This window comes from Dermacentor variabilis, chromosome 6, assembly GCF_050947875.1.
Source record: "Dermacentor variabilis isolate Ectoservices chromosome 6, ASM5094787v1, whole genome shotgun sequence".
Lineage (NCBI taxonomy): Eukaryota > Metazoa > Arthropoda > Arachnida > Ixodida > Ixodidae > Dermacentor > Dermacentor variabilis.
The window spans coordinates 84,091,424-84,113,734 of NC_134573.1; the positions used below are offsets into that span (position 1 = coordinate 84,091,424).

Below are 22,311 nucleotides of genomic sequence, written 5' to 3' on the forward strand. Positions count from 1 at the left end.
AGCTCTTAGGCACTGCAGTGCACTAACCTTTCCAGGGGGTGCTCCCTAGCAGGGTTGACTTCACGGGGCGTGGTGCTCCCCTGACCTGCAGCCATGGTGGCTGGATGAACTGCTGTCTGGCAGCCTCTGCAGCTGGCTCGCCACACAGGTCGGAGGGAAGTAGCTTTCACACAGCCCTGCACAGGCCGGCCCATTCATCAACATGCATACTCTCTCGAAATACTTGAACTAGGATTCCTGAACAACTAGGCCAATCTACCACTTTGCTGAAAGAGTTCTCATTCTTACCACAGACAGAGCCAGCATGGTATCGCTAACTGTGAAACAGCTCCTGGTATATCAACCATGAGCTTTCTCCTGGTTTACTCAGAGTAAAATAATAGATGTTTGCAAGAGAACAAAAAGCATGCGACAAACACAGACTCTCTGGTGCTTGTTCTCTGTCATAATGTCCAACTATAAGATCTGTTTCTTTCACTGACTGAGACTAATGCATCGCAGATTTTACCTAGTTGTTCTAGTGTAGTTGTAACAATTAGGAAATTCCAATATGTTTTCACCATCATGTTTGACTGTGTGAAAGAGTCATTCACCCTGCTAGAACTACAACTGGCCACAGCTTTTGTAGTGAAATTTAATTAATGCTGGAGATGTAAATCCTGCTACATGCACAGCTCGTATGACACCTGTTGCTAACAATAAGGTGGTATGGTGGTGGCAATAACACATCATGTTCAATGTACTCGGGAAGCTCCACTAGCATTATGACACTAAATAAATCTATCCACTCTTTCCATCATGCAACTGTGACTCCAAAACACGACTCAGAAGTTAAATGCTTTCAAAGCCACTGTCACACACACAATTTTCCCTTAATTAAACACAAATCAACTTCAGAAATAACACAGTGCCTTGACAAAACTGAAAGGTAAAGAATAACAAGCCCTGCTAACAACCAGTCCTACACCTAGTGTGGTGAGTGGCTTCAGTCTTGGTTTTGACGATAAAAAAATGACCCAGCATTTGTGTCAATGTTTTGTTCAACACTGCACTGAGTTACCAAAATCTGCTCTGTCCTGAAGCAAGTTGAATGCAAAATGAGACGCTTACATACCTTTGGTGAGCAAACTGACGTACATTCTATGAAGCTCTGGAAACGTCTGCAATTCAGAGAGAGAATGAATCATCACAACATAGCTAATAACCCAAAGGCTTATAACAAACTGCACAAAAATAATAACATTAAAGAAAAACAAAAAAAAAAAGAAATGCAGCTGCGGAAGTATCCTTCCCAGAATGAGCCCCTGCTCTCCACAGCAAGAAATGCCAGCTGTTCGCCAAACAGCTGCAGGTACGAGCAGCAACCGTACGCGATAAAAAACAGTGCAATGGCAGTCAACTTGAAAGCAACGTCACTTCCAGCTAGTTTTCCCCAGATGGAAGAATGCAAGTCACCGTCTCTCTTTTTTTAATATTTTGCAACTGCGCTGCTTGACGTACGAGTTCGCTGCGCCAACATGCTGCCCTTTCCACGTGCGGAAGACATGTCACCACCTGAGAAAGCATTGCTTGAGAGAATACTCGATATGCTGCAGCAAATAAACACAGCTTCCAAAGAAGTATACACGCTGACTGCAAATATGACAGCTGCAGACAAAGCAAGATGGTAACATCAGGATCGAAAAAGCCTGGCAAAATTAACCGCTCACTCCCACCTAGCTCATTTTACTGGCATTCTAGCATTTACACGCATTACACACATGCCCATTCAAGTCCTACAGGGAAATTAACAAGGAAGCCTTAGCTTGGGGCCTAATTTGGTGCCGCCTATTCAGATACATGTAAAACGCGGAAATGACTTTATGGTATAAACCCTGGACCGATTTGAATGAAGCTTGTTGGACTTGAGTGAGGGAGTTAAATTCTAGTGACTGCAAGAATCTGAGTTTTGATTTACCATCTGGGATTTTTTACACAAATAGACAAACGTTGGCAAAAGAAAAATAAATAAACAATGCACGAGGTTTACAAATCTACAACTGTGCTCCTAGAACAGACATTGAAGTAATGTCACTTTTATCCATCAGAGCATCTAAAGCGGACAAATCCAATATGTGAATTTACAGCTTACGTTAACTTGTTACAATGTTTACGTGAGCTTTGCAAAAGTCTTGCAAACTAGCGATACACTTCAGAGCGCTGTACAATACACTGATTTTATCCACTTTAGATGTATCATTAGGTGCAGTTTTAAGAACTTGTATCGTTTTTCATTTGCTAAGTTATGACTTGTAAGCTCTAGTCCTTTCTTTTTCAATTTTCAACAATTTTTATAGAAACATCGGTGCCCTGAATAAAAAATCTGCTTTCAACAGTGAGTAGATTTTAAGATTTTTCGTTTAACTGCAACAAATCTAATCAAATTTGGCACAATGATTGCTGAGAAAAACGATTTCTCCATTCTCATCCATTAAGATAGAAGCCCCTGAGCTATACCTTCCTCTTAAGTTAAACTAGATTGAATGATGGAGATATTTACAGTGCTGGAATGGCAAATAGGCTACTTGTACTGCAAGCAAAGCATTAGTGAGTTGGAACAGACACAAAAGTTTTAAAGAATGATTGGAAACTTTTACCGGTGAGACACAGTATTAAGTTTAAGAATAGACAATGACTTGACCCAGCATCCTGAATAAATGTTTCCTGCACAAGAACTGCCAGAATATGGGAAAGTGTGAAATCTTCTACAGGTGAAATCGTGGCTGATGTGACAGTTGGGGTGTGAAATTGTAGTATGAAATCTCTGGCCTTCTTTTTCTCTGCTAATGGAGAAATGAGGACAAAGTTTTGACAACACAATTTACCAGTCTAAGTTGATACAGTGTCTAATATATGTCTATATCTCAGCAACTAGTGCCTACTATGAAGTATGACAGACTTTGTCTTAAAGGAGTACTACTGACGTATATTTCAGGCTGTAGAAACTCTGTCATATGCTTCACACACTTAAAATAATGGCATTTAGCAAGCACCATGGGAGGGAGACACCTATAATTGATTACTAAGGGTAGCCTCAATATCTAGGACTTCATTTCGTTGACATTATCATGATGTCACGACACATCTATGTCCTAGGGGTACAGAAACTGAAACTGGTTTGCAGAAACAAGCATTAGAGCAAAATATTTAGGGCGCTCTGACACTTGCCGGTATTCGAATGCAAAAGCATTCTTGGCATTGTCAGACCAGTTTTTCTTCCAGATATCCAGCTACCTCTACAAAAATGTGGGCCAATCCCAAAGATAATGCAGCCTCAAAATGAGGGCAGTTTCCAAGGTTACATGCCACTATTCAATAAACTTCTTTGATGCCAACTTATGTGTATGTGCCATTCTATACGTGCTGCTCTTCAATGAACTTTGTCCCACTCCCGAGACAATAGCTCACGTAATTTGCGTGCGCCCTCAATATGCGGCCGAAAGAACAACACTCGAATCTACCGTTGACTGCTTGGACTCCCGCCCCTTCTCGGAAGAAACGCTTTTGGGCGCGTGGAGGAGTGTTGACTGTGCCCAACGTGCCACAAGATCACTTTTGAACTTTCCAAGTGAGACTGGTTTAGATGACCGCCTCTAGAACCTGTGAGACGTGCAGTCAGTGCGAAATGTGTTTGCGCAATAACTTTTTGCGACAAGATTACTTTTTGCGTGGACAAGATTACTCTTGCGTGTATTGCGCCTACAGTGCGCATCCACATATTGGACAACATGTACATAGTATCTCATTGTACCATAACATAATCACCCACCACCTACCTTTCCCTGTATTCACTTTCCCTTTCCTCAGTGAGGAGTAGCAGGCTAGAGACACGCTCTCTAGGCCGACCTCTCCTCCTTTTTTTTCATTAAAATCTACTCCTCCTTCTCCGACGCCAACTTGGGTCTCTGTCTATATGCAGCTGGGTATATGCGAAGACTTGACGTCGCCACAAGGTACAGCATGTCCAGAGAGAATAGGGAGAGAGGAGCCCAGCACGCCTCATACATTAGGCGTTTTAGCTATTCACATACTTGGATAGTCATTGTAGATGAGTCCTGCCCAAATGTTCTTTTCTGTAAGATCATTTAATGCAGGAAAATGACAAGTCGAAAATACCTTGTTGGTGCTCCTCTGAGACAAACTGTTAAAGCAAGTTCACTCATAAGCTGCACAGTTTATAGACCTCCCTTATAGCCTTCCATAGATTGCATAAGACCTCTTAAACTGATTTGTAGCAGTCAGTAAAGCCCAGGGACGTTAAGACACGCATAAGTGTAGTCAGAGAAATGCATGTCAATTAGAACTCAGTGGTGGTATACTCGAGTCTAAGCAAGAAGCAGCGCACACTGAAATAAGAAAATGTCAAGAGAAATTGTACAAAAGATGCAGAACTGTTCAAATAGTAGAGTGTGAATTTTAAATAGCCAGCACAGAGGCCATTAATGCAGCCCATGGTGCCGAGTGTGAGCTGTCGCAATAGATCAGTGCTAAAGCTTTTTTTGCTGCATCTTATTCTGTCATGTCAACGGGAGAGGGGGGGGGGGGCTGTGGGGGGCCGTCATCGCAAGAACAATACCCTCTTCACCTGTCAGTTACTAAATATCAGCCCTGTATATCATTTGCACACACACATCAATGATACCGTTTTTGTGAGCTCAGTCCGGCTGCGTCTTGAAGTGAGACACATGGCACTGAAAACATGGACGAAGCAAAGCACTTGACAGACGGCACAATGTGAGCCTACAAAGCCAACAATATGTGCTTTATGCTCAATTCATTTACGCAGCATATGGGGCCACTGCCCTACAGAAGTCAAAAACAAAGTGCAAATGCAAGTTCTTGCTCAACATGTGTCGTGCATACCTAACTTCTTAAATGCAGAAGTCACGTTTTAACGTGGATATCTTTCTTCAGTACACTTTCTGCCTCACAAGATTTAGAAGTTCCATTGATCAAAGAGATTGATGGTGCTGCATACTCTTGGATATTGCAGTCAAGCCTCGATTTAACGAAAAACAACTAGATATATTAGATTTAACAAAGTGCTTGCATTTCCCTGACAGAGACTCATAGAGCCCAATGTGTTCAAATGTCGATGCAAAGAAAGGAACTCAACATCTTGCTTGATTCAACAAAGTGTTGTTGAAAAATATGTGTAAAAGAACATGTCACAGGAAACCTCTTGAGCTCAATATACCTTGAAATTTATCTAAGTGTTAATATAATAAACTGATCAAAAGCTGGTTTGAAGTGAGCTGCTCTGCCACAGCTGAGCCAAAATTTGCGTCAGTGAAGCCTCGGCCTACCATTCGTTAGTTTGATGCAGGCAAAAATTGCATCTTTTTTCCACTCCTGAACAAATATGTTTTTCACATGAGTGTTTTAGAGAAATATGTCTTGGGTCCCATTTAATTATTTAAGGTTCAACTGCATAATGACTGTTAAGTGTTAAAGATGTCTCTTGCTTTTTCTTTTTTTTAACAGAACTGGATTGCCTAGCAGAATACTGAAAAGTGCAAGGGAAATCAAACCACCTTACCTCAGGAAAAAAAGAAAGGAAGAAAGGATTTCAACAAGGTGATGGTTGGCACGAGCTGACAACTCGCGATTCCTGCACTAAACGAAAGGTTTGACGAGCTAGACTAACTTTGCTCTGTGCGTTTCATTTGTTTTGAATGTGGAAAGCTCCACAGAAGATAGGTATGGTGAAAAACAGCTTGCAGAAAGGCATCACATCTATTACTCATGTGGTTCATTCTAATCTGCAAAATTATAAGCATTATTAGAATGCCCAAGATGCCACCTTGTTTGCACAATTCCCACAGACAAAGGCTGCCTGCTGGAAGAAATCACTTTCCCCTTTCAGTCTCGATAAAATTACTTGCTACATGGGAAACACTCCACTGGAAGCAAGCAACCACAAGAGGTCACCGATATTAACCACACAGCCGCACTAAAGAGATAAGATTGATTGTTAAGTGAGAGTGTTATCCTCCAGCAATAAAATGCACATGCATATGTTGCATGTATGCATGCAATAACTTCACCGAAACGCTCGTAAATGCAATGCATGCCAGAGATCCGTACATCGGAAGATGATGTCCGGTCTTTTATCTTAAAAGCAGCCTTTATCTTTATGTCTTTACGACAGTATTCATAGCTGAAATGCAATGATAACCTCTGTTACAAGCAGCATATCCCTACTAACATGTGGCGCTCAGCTCAGGCATGTGACAGAAGTCAATAAAACAGCTTTGCTAAAACAGGCTGCATGGAAGCAGGCAAAATTTGTCTCCGTGAAAATGTGATGCACCTAGTATATTACTTACTTAAGTTTGTCCTTAACACGTTAATTTTGTCCTCTTCCTATAAACGAATTTCTGACACCAATGCATGTACTTTTGAGCATTACACAGACAGAACTCCAAAATTGGATTACACATATCAGGAACTCATCACTAAACTTTTCCTAGCTGGAGTCAGATTGCTTTTATCCCATGCAGAGGCTTCTCAAAACTGCTTAGAACTGTGCTCACTTGCACTTACTATGACTTAAATTTTCAAAGTTGACTTGAGGCTCTAAATACAAGCTTGAACAAAGTGTCTTAAGCTGTGATACCGCAAATGCATCTCACAGAAGTGGGCTGTAGAGGATGCGGAAAGGTTAACAAGCTAGAACAATGACAGAATGAGATGAATAATGAGACAGTGGCAAGCAGATTTCGACATGCTGCCACAAGGACTCTTTAATGCATTCCAAAAATCAGTGTATTTCTGACTTCTTAAAATTGCACGTAAGGCCGCCGGAAGGCCTGAATTTCTGAGGGGTCTTCACTGTATGTCAGCATGCTTCATACGACAGCATGCCCCCTTTTTTTTTTTGCCAGCATTTTAGTCATCCACCGCTTACTCCAAATTCACTGGGGAAAGCATATGGCTAAGGAAAAAAAGTGGATACGAGTGACACATACTACGTGAACCGCGGCTGAAGGACATGACAATGTTGACTCTGACGTAACTCCTGTGTGTTTGAGATAAACAGATGACTTTTTTTTTTAAGCACCAAGGTCGAAGACATCCAGGGCAAGGCCTCCACTCGGTGATGACCTTCGAGGAACTATGGGACGCGCGGCGCATACTCCCGTACATTCTGGGAAATAAGCTATTGTTGGAGGCACGAAATTACGGCTGCGATAACGGCGCCGTGTGTGCCCAGTGATGTTGATGACCAGATTTTTACACGGTTCTTGACGCGTCACCCACGCTCATGAATATGCGCTTTACAAGCAAGCACCGCACAGCTGGACGATCGCGCACTGGCGCACAATAAGACTGCGCAGCTGTTGGCAATCGGCCCAGTACGCATAAGATGCCCTCTCCAGTGAAACACCAGGTGGAAACCCGCAGAGCACTCGACTCGTCAAGTCCTCGGCAAATATAACGACACGAAGGCGATAAGACGTGTGCCAAAAAAGAAGCACAATGGAAACGTCGTTGACGCCACCCGTACCTTTCTCGAACGAAAAAGAAAAGGAAATCCTCTCCCCAGAGCTGAACGCGTCTTGCGCGCAGTTTGTTTTATTTTAAGCGAGGAGGAACGCGCCACAACATATGTGGATCAGGGCACGAGCAAGACTTCATGCCGTTACGCAATGCCCCGAAACCAAACGCACTTATTCGCCGGCCGCGGAGCCTGTCACGACAGGCAACAAGGCTTGAGGGACGGGCGATGTCGCCTGTTAGCGCGCGTGCCGCAAGCTTCTTCCACAAGCTCGCGTCATCTAGGCACCCTCGTTTCGTGGTACGAAATGAGAGAAACAGCAAGCGCCATGCCAGTTTCTAGTTTCTTTCTTTCCCCAAGTCTCGATCCACTCCTCTCTTCACACGAGTCATGCCCGCCACTGAGAGAGAGCGCACCGTGCGAGCGAATGAATGAATGAACGAGAGACCCCCGCTGATGAGGAGGCAGACGACGCTCACGCGCGCTAACTACGCGCAAAAGGGGTCAACTCGACGCACGACCGAGCCCCGTCGAAATCCTTGCGCACGGGAATCGCATCACGACGAGGTGTGCCAAAAAGGCCACAGGAAATGTGGACAAACAGTGGGGTCGAAAGCGTGAAACGCGGCTCCGAGATTGATGAATTCTGATGCGCAGAAAGACAACGTCGCCACTGCGACGCCAATCACGCAGACATCGCGTCGCGGTTTTCCACCTAAGCTCTTCATCCGCCAAGTTATTCCTTTGTTTTGTGCCAACGGAAAAAAAAAAAGGCAGACTGTGTGCGCAGCTGTGAAGTCGAAAGTTCTCACGTGAAGCACGGCAAGGCGGCCGAGCCACCCGACAAAGCGGTTGAGAGAGAGAAAAAAGAAGCGTTTTCTTTTCTTTTTCCGCTACCGTCGAGGCTCGATTTCAAAGGCAGCGCCGTAAGAAGACTCCGCTTGGTGCGCCAAAGTCAAAAGAAAAACGCAGCAGTTCACTCGATCCACGGGAAACTTGCGCAAATGCAACTAGACGATCAGCGCGACACGACCCCAGCGTGTCTGGGCAGGCCACGCGAGAACCCGAACCGGCGGTTTTTCCCCGCCGAGGATGGGCATGCACCTCTGACCTCCGCGGCGACGGCACACCCCAAGTACCAAGCGAACGTATGACCACACGGCGATTAAACAAAACAGGAAACACAAGATAAGCGAAATAACTGCAGGGGAACGTCGTACACAGAGAGAATCCTCAAAGGTTACCACGCGACTGGTGGTACCGTTAGCTTGTTTCCATTAGGTAGCGGGAATGTCCACAGTTCCAATTGTTAGCACATTCACTGCTTCAGAAACCAGCGCCCAGAACAATTCCAAGTCGCGGTTAGTTGGGGCGCAGTTAGCCAAAATCCCATTCAATCGCGTTCACGTCACCGTCCCTTTGAGGCAGCAGTCGCACGGAAAGACGAGCCGGCGCGGCGCACCACTTTCATCTTTCTTATTCCCAACAAAAAAGCGGTCATCGTTCACACAAACTGAGCACGGCAACTCCCAGAGTTTTCATGTCGTCGTTCTATATCACGTACGATTAACGAAATGCGAAATTCAGGGAGTAAAATCTAGAAAAACGATGGAAATGCGGACTCACCGAGGCCTATCCGAACGGACCGGTTGCTTCAGTCACTTGGCCATTGACGGCGCTGACAGCCGTAGCCATCGCAACGCGACAAACCCTACGTCACCGACGACCTGCAACGCGATAGGTCCTTACGCTGCGTCGTTTGTGCGCATTGCTGCTATTGGTGGAATCGATTCAGAACGTCACCGGAAAAATAGTGATGTCACGTTTAAGGGAAACAACGTCTTAAAACACTAATGCGTCAAAAAAAAAAAAAAAAAAAGCCTACGCTAGTGCCAATGAACGCCCTGCGGCGCACAAGAGTGGCTTTTGAAACTAGATTGAAAAGAGTTCAAAAACATCCTACAGATATGAACAAGCGTTGAACAACTTTCAAGTGTTTGTAGTGCTGCCAGAATTATCAGTCATTTAATTGCAGCGCTTGCGCTCCAAATGAGGGAGTGATTCGAAGTGTCACCAACGTTGAGTGTAGCTAGAAAAACATATCTGGATTTATTTGATTCGTGAAAATTTATCGGTATGATGCCCTAAGGCTTGCTCGGTGTAATATATAGTAATCTCACACAGCATTTGTTGTAAAAAGGACAAAAATCTGCTCAAGAACAAACTTAAACCAACTTTCTTTTCTAATATTACCACTAAACGATTGTCGCGACACCTATGGCCAAAAAATTAAACATTTTCCGTAGTTCATCAAAGTTGGAAAGCAGACTAAAAGCGCTAACAGTGTGGATGTCCGTTTTTTTATCTGCATATTTCTAGTTGACTTTGACGCCCACGGGTCACTGCGTGTGGGATTTCCGCAATTAAATGCGATTACATTCTAAACAGGTACTGCGAAAATCGCTAGCGGTGTGGGTGAGCTGCACCTTCCTCTTATGCAACGTCTGCTTTCCAAACTGCGCCACAGAAATAATTGCAAACTGGCCAATAACTACATCAAGTTATGGGTGCACGCCAGAGCCTTAACCGGTCGGAGGGAGGGTTTGTGGGTTCTGACGCGCCCCGCAATGATAATTGGAGAAACACACGGTCACGATGTTGCAGCCATATAGCGTGCAAAATTACACGTGTGTTATTATATGCATATGTCAAAATATATTCTAACATGTTTATTGTTGGCGATGTACTAATCCACAAGCAAACGTGAATTAATATTTTTCGGAATGGCTGCCGGCTGCCTACGCAAAATCCTTCCCGAAAATAATGCCTTCTTAAGGCCCTAACGGATGCCGTTTATTATATACATCTGGAAGCAAGAGCCTTGTACGGAAACTAAGACTTTGCAAAAGCTTTTCGCCTCCTTGGGGAAACACGCCGAACGTAAGCATTTTTACGAAGTGTGCCTCTTGTGAGTGCGCTTTTCCAAAATGCACCTTTATCACGTGAAGCCGCCCCACTATAGAGGCTAGCCTTCTAGCCTCTATAGCCCCACACAGGCAGTACAAATGGGGTGCCGGCCATAGAATATGTGACGGCCAGGGAGGTTTGCCGCTTGTTGCCCGCTACTGGAACAAGCGGCAAACCTCCCTGACTGGGTGCTTTCTGCAGCTGCCGGCATGTGGCGACACAAGTTTATACTATCGCCGTCGCTGCAGCAGTTCGCATAGCCAAAAGTATTCCAGCCACTGTACCAAAAGTGAAGGCAAATCCGCACTTCTTTCTTTAAGAACACCATGCAATTAACTGTGGTAAGGCTATACTAAACGAGATAGGGTCAGAAATGTGATCTTTCAGCAGATTTGAGCACGAGCAATGTAGAGTTACTGTATATGCTACCGTACTACCTGCGGTGACACATACAGTAACTCTAGAACAATGCAGCAGTGAGCGTCAAACCTGTTTTTTTTTTTCGAACAGGCGCAGCGAAATATGCAGGACCCTGTATAGTCTTCATATGATGAAATGATGTTTTTTCCTCCAAGGACTGAAAAGAACACCGCTAATGACCGCTACTGTCTTCCAAATGCTCTGCGAGAATTGGCAAGCACCATCGAAAAGGCCAGCGCCAAGCGTGGGATGTTTAAAGTTTGCAGTTGTGCTTCTGCAAACATTTCAATAAATAAATAAATAAATAAATAAATAAATAAATAAATAAATAAATAAGAATGTTACGTAGCAGTGATGGCAAATAGCACCGCAACAATACTCTGAATGTCGAAACTTTTATTGGACGAACTTGTGCCCTCAAAAACAGGCTACACTTAAGTGGAAGCTTTAGCTCGGGCCCAACTCCGACGCGGCCTATTCAAATACACGTAAAACGCAAGAACGTTTTTCTGAGACAACCCCATGACCGATTTAATGAAATTTGTTGTGACTGTTGGAAGCGGAATTTCGATACATGGCCTGAATTTTAAAAAAGAAATTTTCAAGAATTCGAAAATTTGAAAAAAAAATAGAAGCACGAAGTTTACAAATTAAAGGGACCCTGAAACGCTTTTGACGATTTTCTACAAACGTATTGAGTCGTTAGAGTAGGTCCTTCTGATCATTAATTGACACATCTAAGTGCTCCGCGTAAAGCGTGTAATTTATTATAAGGTTTTAAATATGCACATCGCTGCCGATCGCAGCGCACTGCTTGGCGGAATTTTAAGCCGCCCCTACCCATATGACCGAAATCAACCATACGACGTCAGTGGGGCGAGCTATCCGATTGGCTGACAAGGGCGCGTGATCGATAATTTTTCCAACTTTATGGTAAACAAATGATCTTCGTAATAGTTGGAATGTTAGTTAATTTGTTTTTATGAAAAGAAAGTAACATAAAGAGAATGCACAAGAATAATTTTTCAGTACACTTAAGCACTTCCGGCACACAGCATGTGTCGTCTGCTTCTGTTACAACGTACTCCATTTTGAAGAGAGCTCCGCGGTCAGAGTTGGTCTCAGTCTTTTCGCGAGCACTATGATTCGACTTTGTTGCCTTGTGGACTGCAAACGTAGCGACTGGCAATATGTCAAGCTGCGACATCGTGTCCCTCTGCAAGGCAGCGTACGAGCGAACTGGCTGCTGCGCATCGGACTGCCGCTATCCGATCGGCGCCAGGATTTGCGCGTTTGTGGCCGTCACTTTACACCGGAAGATTACGAACGCAATAGCGTTTCCCGAGTCCGGTATTAGGGAAAACGCAAGCGCAAGGGGACAGAGTCTGGCCGCTTGACTTTGCCGTAACGGGATGAGCCATGAGATGAGCAGAAGGGCAAATGCGAATGGTCTGCACGGTGCAGCCACCTCGTGGCACAGAGCTCAACCATACACAGTAGCAGCAACGAAGTGTATTCTTCTTTGCTGCTGGTGTGTATTTTTCGCAGGAGTGTAATCATGAACACGTTGTTTTTATAAATGTTTAAAATGTTTTACACTTGGTTAGAGCAATATTAGCGCTTTGTTTGGCTGGTTAAACGCTGCACCAACAAGTGTATGGACCGTGCAGACCGATCAGGCCGCTCACGTACGTCTACGCTAAAGTTCCTTCATCAGCTTGAGTTTATGCCTACAGTCATTTGCCGAAATGACCAGCTTGCCTGTGGTTACCGGAATACAAGACACGTTCGGCGCTACGACCGAATGCTCGCAACGCACGCTGCTTCGATAGCTCTCGCTTGTGGTCGACGGCCAAGCGGCTAGCGGAGCGGTCTCGCGCGGGCGGGGGCGGTCTCCAAAACAACCGGAAGTGGACGATGTGACGTCGCATCGTAACGCTGAACCAGTGAAGGCGGAGCTTAGCCCCACTCGCTCGGCGAACGAGTTGAGGAGGAAAAGCATGGCTAGGGAGGAGGGTAGCTTCTAATCGCTTGTAGCTCCATTAATACGTAACGCTTCACTTAAATTGTGGTGCGAATGTTCTACTTAAGCTGTACCCTACGCGTCTACAAAATTTGTCCGAACCGTTTCAGGGGCCCTTTAATAGCTTTGCATCAAGAACAGATATCACGGTTCTGTAAACGGCATCCAGTAGATCATTCAAAGCGGACAAATTCTATATGTCACTCTACAGATCACGTGAATTTGTTACGTTGTGTACAAGGGGTCTGCAAAAGCTGTATTTTCACATTACTAAATTTTTTGAGATTCATGTGTAACATATCAATTTTGTCCGCTTTAGATGCACTATTAGATGCAGTTCACAGAATTGTGATATCTCTTAAAGGGACACTAACGGTTACTATGAAGTTAAGGTAAAGTTATAAAGCAATACTCTAGAACGTCTAAGGCGTCAATATAATGGCGAACAGAGCTTTAGTAACCGAGAAATTGAGGTAAATGTATGACACGATTTGAGACTCCCCAGCGACATTCCGGTACTAGCCCGATGGCGAAGGCACTCCTCATCCTAATTTATGTCACTAGTACTCAACTACTCGTATTAAAAAGCTCATTTCATTAGATTATAAGACGGAAGAAAATGCTACTTGTCCACTTCAATTCGGTTCTAAGAAAACAATAACATTTTGACGTTAGCCTAGAGTAGTATGGGCGGTCGAAAGGTTTTGTTTTCGCTCGACTCTGCGCCGCGCGCGCTTCGGACTTTCAGTTGTTTCTTTATCGCGTCGTGCTACGCTGGTTCTGCTGGCTCGCGAAACTTGCATTTGGGAACAAGCAGCGAAAATGCCACGTCCATGTGACGTCGTTGGATGCGCGAACGGTCCGCGGAACTTGGCCAAGGGCAGTTGCAGCGGCGAATCCAACGTTACTTATCACTGTGTGCCAACGAGTGAGCCTCTCCGTTCGAAGTGGTTAAGTGCCGTACCTCCACCACAGCGCGTTGGCAAAGAGGCGAAAAATCGCATAGTGCGCTCGCTGCACTTTCGTCCAGAGGATTACGAGTCCAACGCCGACTTACTGAAGTCGTGCGGAGTGCCTTTCAAAGCAGGCCGCCGTCGTAGTACATTTTCTTTCTCTATGGTAGTACTATGCAACGACGCCGGCATCGCGAGCCAATGTGTCGTTGTCAGGGTCGTCCATTGCAACGAGCGTTGAAGTTGGCGTCATAAAATAAAGAACCAGCTTATCGTCGCGCGCTTTCCCTTCCGCTAGCCACCATAGTTCCGCTTTCGCGCTGCTGTCGGCTCTGTCTTGGCTCTATTTCTGGCCGCGTGTTTGCGTTTTGCGCAGAAAAGCCGTAGCGCCGTCTGCGGGCGCCGTTTTACTCACTGACGGCGTAACGTCACTATGAGACCATGACATCACCACTCCTCGATAGGAGGGCGGGCGATGTGAACTGCGCTAGAGATACGCGGACGCTTCAGAAAGCATTTTCTCTTAAAATAAATCACTTCTTCGCACGAAACAAGCGTTTCGAGGTTTCAGGGATGGTATTTCAACAGTCCACGTTGACTTAATATTAACCCTTAGTGTCCCTTTAAAGCTTCCTTTCAAAGAACAACGCAAGCGGTGAACACAGTCGGCGATCGTCGAAACTCACATCTGTCGGACAAGCGCGTCGGCTTTATACACGAGCCGTCGAACGTTTCATAGAGTTATCGCTGGCGCCCCGCGTGTCTTCAGAAAGTTCTACACCATTCGCGTCTTGCATACAACCAATCAGATTGCACAAGGCTCGGTGACAGCAGACAGCGGATAGAGCTATCGATAACATTTCAGAAACTTACCATACATACGGGCGCGTCCCGCGCTGAGCGGTAACATTTGTTAGACGATGAAAAGCGCTTACCCGAAAAAGATAAAGAAGTCCACGGCTCAATAAATTGCCCGGAAACTATACAGTGGGTAACATCAGACGTCGAAGTAAAAGGTTTCGGATCAATTTTGACTGCCTAGGGTTCTCTAACGTGCACTTTAACGTGCAACGCACACGATACTTTTTGCTATTCGCCTTCATTGGGATGCAGCTGGGCAACTGAAGCCGCGATCTCGTGCACAGCAGCAGAACGCCCGTAACTATCGAGCCACCGCGCCTGGCAGCAGAGACTAAATAACGTATAATAAAAAAACGCTCACTAGACATTACTGCGCTTGCTTGAATGTTTGCGGAGCTTGAGCGATCGGGTTTCCTCCCGCAAAACACTGTAACTTTTTTATGCGTTATCGTACTCTTTGCTCTTAGATCCGTTACAGTATACGCACAAGCTGAAGCATATCTAATCCGTCTCGCGTCGCCGCGCCGCCTTTCGAGCCGACAGCGTGTGCATGCGGTGTAGTACGGCTTTGAGGGGCACAGGCTCAACTTCCGTCCCATTTGCAGTACAGGCTTAAACCGCGTCAGTTAGACAACATAATTAAGTCGGGCACACGTATAACGGAATGAACAAGGCGTGGCACAGTTCACCGCTTGGTTAAATCCAAAGTCAAAACAACTCAAGTTAGAGAAATTGTTGGATTGAAAAAAAAAATTTCTCCACACTTAGTAATGAGGACAACAGTTCATTCCAATGCGTAAGAACAAAAAAGATGACATTTAAATATACAGCCCGCACAGGCCTTATAGATGCACTTTGGGGTCCATCGTATTCATTGCAGTGCAGCACGAGCATACTCAGCTAGGGGTGTGCGAGCGTTATACACTTTCGAATAACGAATTGAATAGAGTATTGCCCTATTCTATTCGGTTCTCGAATCAAATCACAGCTGTTCGAAAAGGTCAATGCTTTTTGAAGTTTTGGAATACTTCACATTGTGAACTCTGCTTAAAAACATAAATGCGGAGCAAAAATGCGACAGCAATAATGCCCACTATTACCCGGTGGGTACTAAGACTTAGTTAGATAAGAGCACGCTGCGTAGCTGTAAAGGGGCCCAACTTTTCCTGCTAAACCGCGATCATTCGCACTCAGATTTCACTTGCACGAATCATTCGAAATTTCCTACTCATTTATATTCTTATATCCCTTGCACTTAAATATAAATGAGCTTCGTTCCAATATAACAGTGCCGCCACATCCCGCACGACCCTTGCAAAACCTAGAGAAAAATAATATGCTACAGAAATTCAAAGAATTGTCCAGTAATGCGTAATCATTCTTTGACTAGGCTGCTACTTCGCTTTTGCTTACTTATTTAGCTAGCTTATGCATCTCTACCCTTGGATACCAATAATCTATTATTACACTATGATAAAGATTACATGTGTTACCATTACCACTTATTTTGCAGATATATCGTATCAACTGAGCCGAAACGCCGTCACAACCTTTTTTTTATTTTTGCCACACGGAAGCTTTTTCTTTTATTTTACTTTTTTGGTACGACCTTTAAGCGGTGACGGCGAGGTCACACATTTTTTTTTGGTTACTAATCATCTACTATTACACTATTATCACATCTACCAATCAGCTATACTATCGTTTTTTATACTCCGAAATCCTAAAGTGGGCTTCTTTGCATGAACATTAGTAATGCGGTAAAGTAAGCTTTCAAGGAAAGTAAGCTCTCTAGGAGGCATGACGAAAACGTTTATCTCTTTCATTTTTGCATTTTCCATTCCTTTCTTGTCGATTCTAAAGCTACCAATCATATACACTCACACTATTGTAGTGATTAAATGTCTTAACTTCGCCAATTATGCATTTATGTTGCAGATAAAGGGTGTTACACTTTTCGCGTTATGGACAGATTTTTCTCGAGTACTCGCCAAAGAATGCTTATGTTCAGATTCAAATTTGTTACAGTAAAGTGGCACATTTTAAGAGGAACAGCATAAATAGCACGAAAGGGTGTCCCAAAGTTAAACGATTTCGGGGAGATACCCCAATAAAAAATAACTTGGAGGACGCTTAAAGGGGAACTCCGGCGATTTCCCGATGTCGACTGATCCTAACAAAATTTTGAATATGCGTTCTCTTTTGCACTCTGATTATCTGTGCAAGCAATATGGCTGCAAGTTATTTATTTTTCTTGAAAATAAATTTTAAGGATTCGTTGCGTGTACCCAACTGATGACTTTTTACTGGACACCCTTTGTTTGTGACGTCGGAGACTACATCGTCACTGTCGCTGTGTCTAGTTTGGTAGATTGGTAAAAGTTCCCCGTGTCGTCAGGAGACATCATCAACTTCGCTTCATTGCCGTTAGAGCCACGTGTAAGGTGTGGTTAGCACACGCTCTGCGTATTTACATCATGGTAGTGTAGGATCTGATGTCACCGACTCATCGTGAAATCACACGAAGAAGCTACCCGTTTCGGTTTCCGTATCTCGTTTATCGGGTATGTAAAGTCATTGATGAATTTCTAGGAAAACCGAACCACCCTACCGGTGACAGGACTGTCAATTGCCATTTGAAAATGGCAATATGGTTTTAAAATAATGCAGGAGTTGCCCTTTAAGCTTCGCCTTTAAGAGAGGAAAGCGATAGTATTCAAATATCCCTGACTGCTTCTCACGCTTCCCGGTCACTGCAGCTTATCTAACCTTAACGTTTACCGGGAAACACTGGCGGCGAACGCTATGCATGAATGCGAGCTTCCTGGTGGAAACGCGTCCTGTTGTGTGAGCCGATCTCGGAGTTCATGGAGAACCGCTGCCCCCCCCCCCCCCCACTCCCCTCCAAAAAAAAAAAACATCATTTTCAGGTTTCTGTTCTTGTTTCGCACATTTAATGTATGAAAATTTAACATAAAAGGCATGCGCTATCAGTGTTTTATTTCATGACATTTGTTTGTGGGCTGCCATTCTCAAAATTTTGAGGAATAACTTTGTCAAGAATGTAAGACAGGGTATGAAGCAACTTTAGTGATAGAATGGTGCGACAAAATATGTCACACCATTGTCGCATGTCGTATAATAAGGCGTGGCATATGCATATACCTAAATACATACGGGAACTTTCGTTCACGGAGACGCCGGCTCCGGACGCCGACGCCGACACCGGATTTTCTGCGACACGGGGTCCTTAACGGTATCGCGTTAATATGAATAATGTTAAACTTTAACAAGCAGCAACCAATTGCTTGCTTCATTATACGCACTGAAATTGTATTTTGTTTCGCTCTACCGTCGTGGCAGACAACGCACATTTATGATCAGTTTCGACATCTTACACAGGTGCTAACTGGTCCCCAAGTGTGCGAGCAAACTCGGTATGCGAACAAACTGCTTACGTGTCCCTAATATTTCACCTTGTCACGGGCACAATGCTTTTGTTTTTGCGGGTGACCGTTTTTCACTGGATTAATTGCCACTGTTATCAAGCTGTCGCTGGCCGTCACACGTGCGTGCTAGTAGGTGCGTGACATTTCTCGAATGCTGTGTGGTATTTGCAGTACATGAATGTACGGCACACGATGCATGTATGAATAGCGGACGGGCCGACCCATCAGATAAGATGCAGCGACCGACGACTGCGATCGCCGCTATCATTGCGCTTTGAGTGTTGCTGAATTGTTTTCTTGGCTTAATAGGAGCTCGTTCGACATATTTAGATTGTGAATTCGAAGTTCTGGCATTGTTTGATTCTTCATCGTGACCACAACGTGAACAGTATATGGGCTATCCATAAATAGGCGTGTGCGAATATTCGAAATTGAGGATGTGAACGAAACAGTCCTTGCTGTCTGGATCTTATTCTGTGTGAGAATTCACTGTTCAGAGTTGTCGAATATTCATTCCTGTTCGAGCATAGTGCAGGAGAAGGCTTACTCGAGCCTCGGGGGAGTCGTAGCGATGCAAGGAGAGACTGTACCGGATGATTATGCGGCACATATAAGAGTCGCGGTGGCTATACACAGAGGCGCCAGATCCTGAGCGAACGTATTGTTCCGGTTACTTACGCTCAATAATTTGCAGCCATTCAAGAGGAATGCCATGCTTTTAGGCGGCCTTTTTACTGTGTTTCTGTTGGTTGTCAATTTGTTGTCCCTATTTAGGAAAAGCAATATATCCTTTGGCCCCACCTCAAGCATGTTTGCATCCTTTCAGAAGAATGTGCCGAGCTGTATGTAGGGTCACCTTCTCTTGTTCAACGAACACAACATTCCACGTGGATATGGTAGGCGCTGTTCCCGTGTTTCATTACTGTGATCTTGATGATGCACCATCTAAGTGAAAGCAGCTATTTATTTCAAAGCTCCCTGGTATAACGGACGTCTAATTGCTGACAGCATTACAGACATGCGTGTACAAAAAAAAAGTAAATGAGCCTCCTTTTTTACCAAGTGGACTCCACACGGACTTCGTACCTTACTTCGTTTAGAAGCGAAAAAATATTCGACATTCGTTAACTAGTTAGATGTCTTTTCTCGAATATTCATTTAGGATTCGGTAACCTTAACTATAAGAACAGCCCTATATAAACCATGTGCTTCGTAATGTGAAGTCTATAGTAACACAAAACTCGCTAACGTTGCGAATGCTCGGATACGAACATTGATTTATTATAATAATGGGAAATGCTCTGTTCACTGTTTGGAAAGTATTCGATATTCGATTCGTTTACGGTACTATTCCGTTCGTTTTCCAATTAGTCTCAAAAATTACTATTCACACACCTTAACATTCCACGCTTCCTCGGTTCTCTATGGATGCCAGCATAGGCGCCGACTACGGGGGTGCTCCGGGAGGCGATGCCAAACTACACGCCCCCCCCCCCCCCCCCCCCCACTCCTCCCACGCATACAACTAAAGCGCCATTAACAGAGCTTTGTCACCCACATCACTTGAGGTTTCTTTTGACTTTCCTCGACCTCTTCACTTAAAATTTTACTGGGGCTAATAGCTTAGTGCATCGTTGTTGGCGCGGACGCGCACGGCTTTTATTTCATACTTTCGCTTTATTTCTGCAAATACTGACAACAGGAGGACACGCGCATTAGAAGCACTAGCGGCGGCTGTCTCATCCGTGTTTTCTCACTTCAACATTCTTTTAAATTTCCACTGCAAACACCATGCAGATACACAATATATTTAAATCCCATACACAGGACAAAGTTTATTATACTTTGGAAAGAAATGAAGATAGGCAATTAAAAAAGATTTCTAAGGGTATGAATAGCTATATGCCTAGATAATGAATATGTTGCTGTATGTTCACCACGCTTCAAATTGTTTTGCGTGCTTTTTTGACCATGAAGAAAACGTTTAGACTTCAGTGACCCCTTCCGCAGAGTCTTTTATCAACGGCGTGTTAAATGCACGTAAATGTTGTGTATCTCAGTACTGCTTCTCTTTACAGTAAGAAATGCTAACGACTCATGAAAAAAGATATTTCTAATAATTTACAACATTTATTAGGAATTGAAACATCGTCAGTTGCATGCACAGGTCATAAATATAGGCAGGGTGTCCCAATTAACTCTCATGCACAAAGATTTAAAAAGAAGAGCAATGGTTTACTCGAAGAAAACCTCGTGCATATTGTTTACAGTACAATGGAGTAGCTGCCCGTCATTGTTTCGTTACTGAGGTTTAATTATTTATTTATTTATTTATTTATTTATTCATTTATTTATTTATTTGTAAAATACCTTACAAGGCCCCTACATGGGGATTGGGTAATGGGGGCATACAATCAAGTACATACAATAATAGTAGTAACACTCAAGCACATACAATAACAATAAATAAACATTAGCTACATAAAGCTGCATATGAGTACAATAAAAAGGAACTCTGTAAGTTTGTTACAAACGTATAACAGTGCAATAAAAAGGTAGAAAAAACACAGAACAGTGAGTGTGATGTTAATGGTTGATAAGGGTTAAGCGAGTTCAGTGAGTGCTTGAATTTTTCGCGGTCAGTTTCCGCAACTATGTTGTCGGGAAGGTTGTTCCAGAGCCGAATGGCACGTGGGATTGCCGACCAGTTAAAAGCCTCTGTTTTGCCATAGATGCGCGTGAAGCTATGATGATTGTATAATCTGTGCGACGCGTGCGATGACGTTTCTAGGTGTAGGTAACGTTTGTTAGTGTGGTGGGCGTATTTATGAAATAATGACAAAAGGGCTATGTCGCGACGATTACTTAGCAGCTGAAGTGAAAGGTGAATATTTATTTGAGTTACGCTAGAACGGTAGTCATAATTTCGGGAAATGAAACGTGCGGCTCTATTTTGGAATGATTCCAACATGGTAATTAAGTAATTTTGGTGGGGAGACCAGACTGGAGCGGCGAACTCACGTCGAGGGCGAACAAATGTTTGAAATGCCAGTTTGCGGATAAGTGGAGGTGAGTTCCGAATTAGGTAATCATAATTATCTAACTCGAGACGTACTATCCTAATTATCAAAGTATCCATGGGGCATTTGAAGGCACAGCCAAGGGACATCTAAATGTGGTATTTTCAGCGACGTACTAAGTGCGTAGTATTTTTTTTTTCTGACTGATAAATACACCCCGCGAAATATGTAGAATACCACGTGACTGCCCTCCCACCCGGATTATAAAGCAGCGCCTTCGAACAGGCTCCCTCTGAGTTATCCAGAATGAAATAAAGGAAAATATCGTGATCGAGCCATATCTGCCGCGCCCGGCCGAAGTAACACGTCGTGTCTGTAATAGCTCTTGTCTTAGCGTAAAGTGCATGGATGCTTTTTTTTTTGCCACAAAGCTTATCACCACAAAAGCGAATTGACAACGTCAGTGCAAAGGTAAAAGGTGCGTTTTTGTTTCGTCCCAGTCGCCATGTCTTTCTCTAACGAGCAGAAGGTAAACATGTTCCTTGCCTTGGCATCTGCAAATGGCAACAAGAGGAAGGCCTCAAATATATATCAGTCGTGTAAGTGTGGCGGTGGACCTAACACATCGACTATAACCAGAAATTATAAAAATCTGAGCCAGACCTCCAGCTTCCAGAAACAGCGGTGGAGGACTACATCTCTGAGTCCTAGCCTACATGCCGATGTTCTAACATTTATGGCCTCAAACCCTGATGCTATTGTGCGGGACGTGGCGGCCCAGATACTAGTTATCAATTCATCAGTTTGGAGGATTCTAAATCACTCAGCCTTTCACTCGTACCACCTTAACCAGCACCAATGCTTGGAAGATAGGGGCCTGTATAATCGTCCAGATTTCTCGAATTGTGTCCTCACAAAAGCCGATGAGTCAGCAGACTTTTTGAGCAACATCTTGTGCACAGGTGAAGCCAATTTTCATAGGAACACCCAGGTAAATTTGCCTAATGCACAATATTGGAGGGAGCTCCAATTTACACTGGGTTAAGCGTAATCGGCACCAGTACCAGTGGTCGTTCAA

At 44.1% G+C, this 22,311-nt stretch overlaps 2 protein-coding genes across 2 annotated transcripts in view; one reads left to right on the forward strand and one right to left on the reverse strand.

Annotated features, from left to right (window-relative positions):
- LOC142584909 (solute carrier family 41 member 1-like) overlaps positions 1-9,236 on the reverse strand; it is a 49,637-nt gene extending 40,401 nt beyond the window's left edge. Inside the window, exons 1-3 of the mRNA XM_075695253.1 lie at positions 9,167-9,236; positions 1,115-1,160; positions 28-176 (exon numbers count right to left, since the gene is read on the reverse strand). Coding sequence (XP_075551368.1) covers positions 28-95 — 68 coding nt within the window. The 5' untranslated portion in view covers positions 96-176; positions 1,115-1,160; positions 9,167-9,236. The remainder of the gene's footprint in view (positions 1-27; positions 177-1,114; positions 1,161-9,166) is intronic.
- The window catches only part of LOC142584912 (uncharacterized), a 375,477-nt gene that overhangs the window by 231,675 nt on the left and 121,491 nt on the right, over positions 1-22,311 (forward strand). The gene's annotated exons all lie outside the window — the stretch shown is intronic.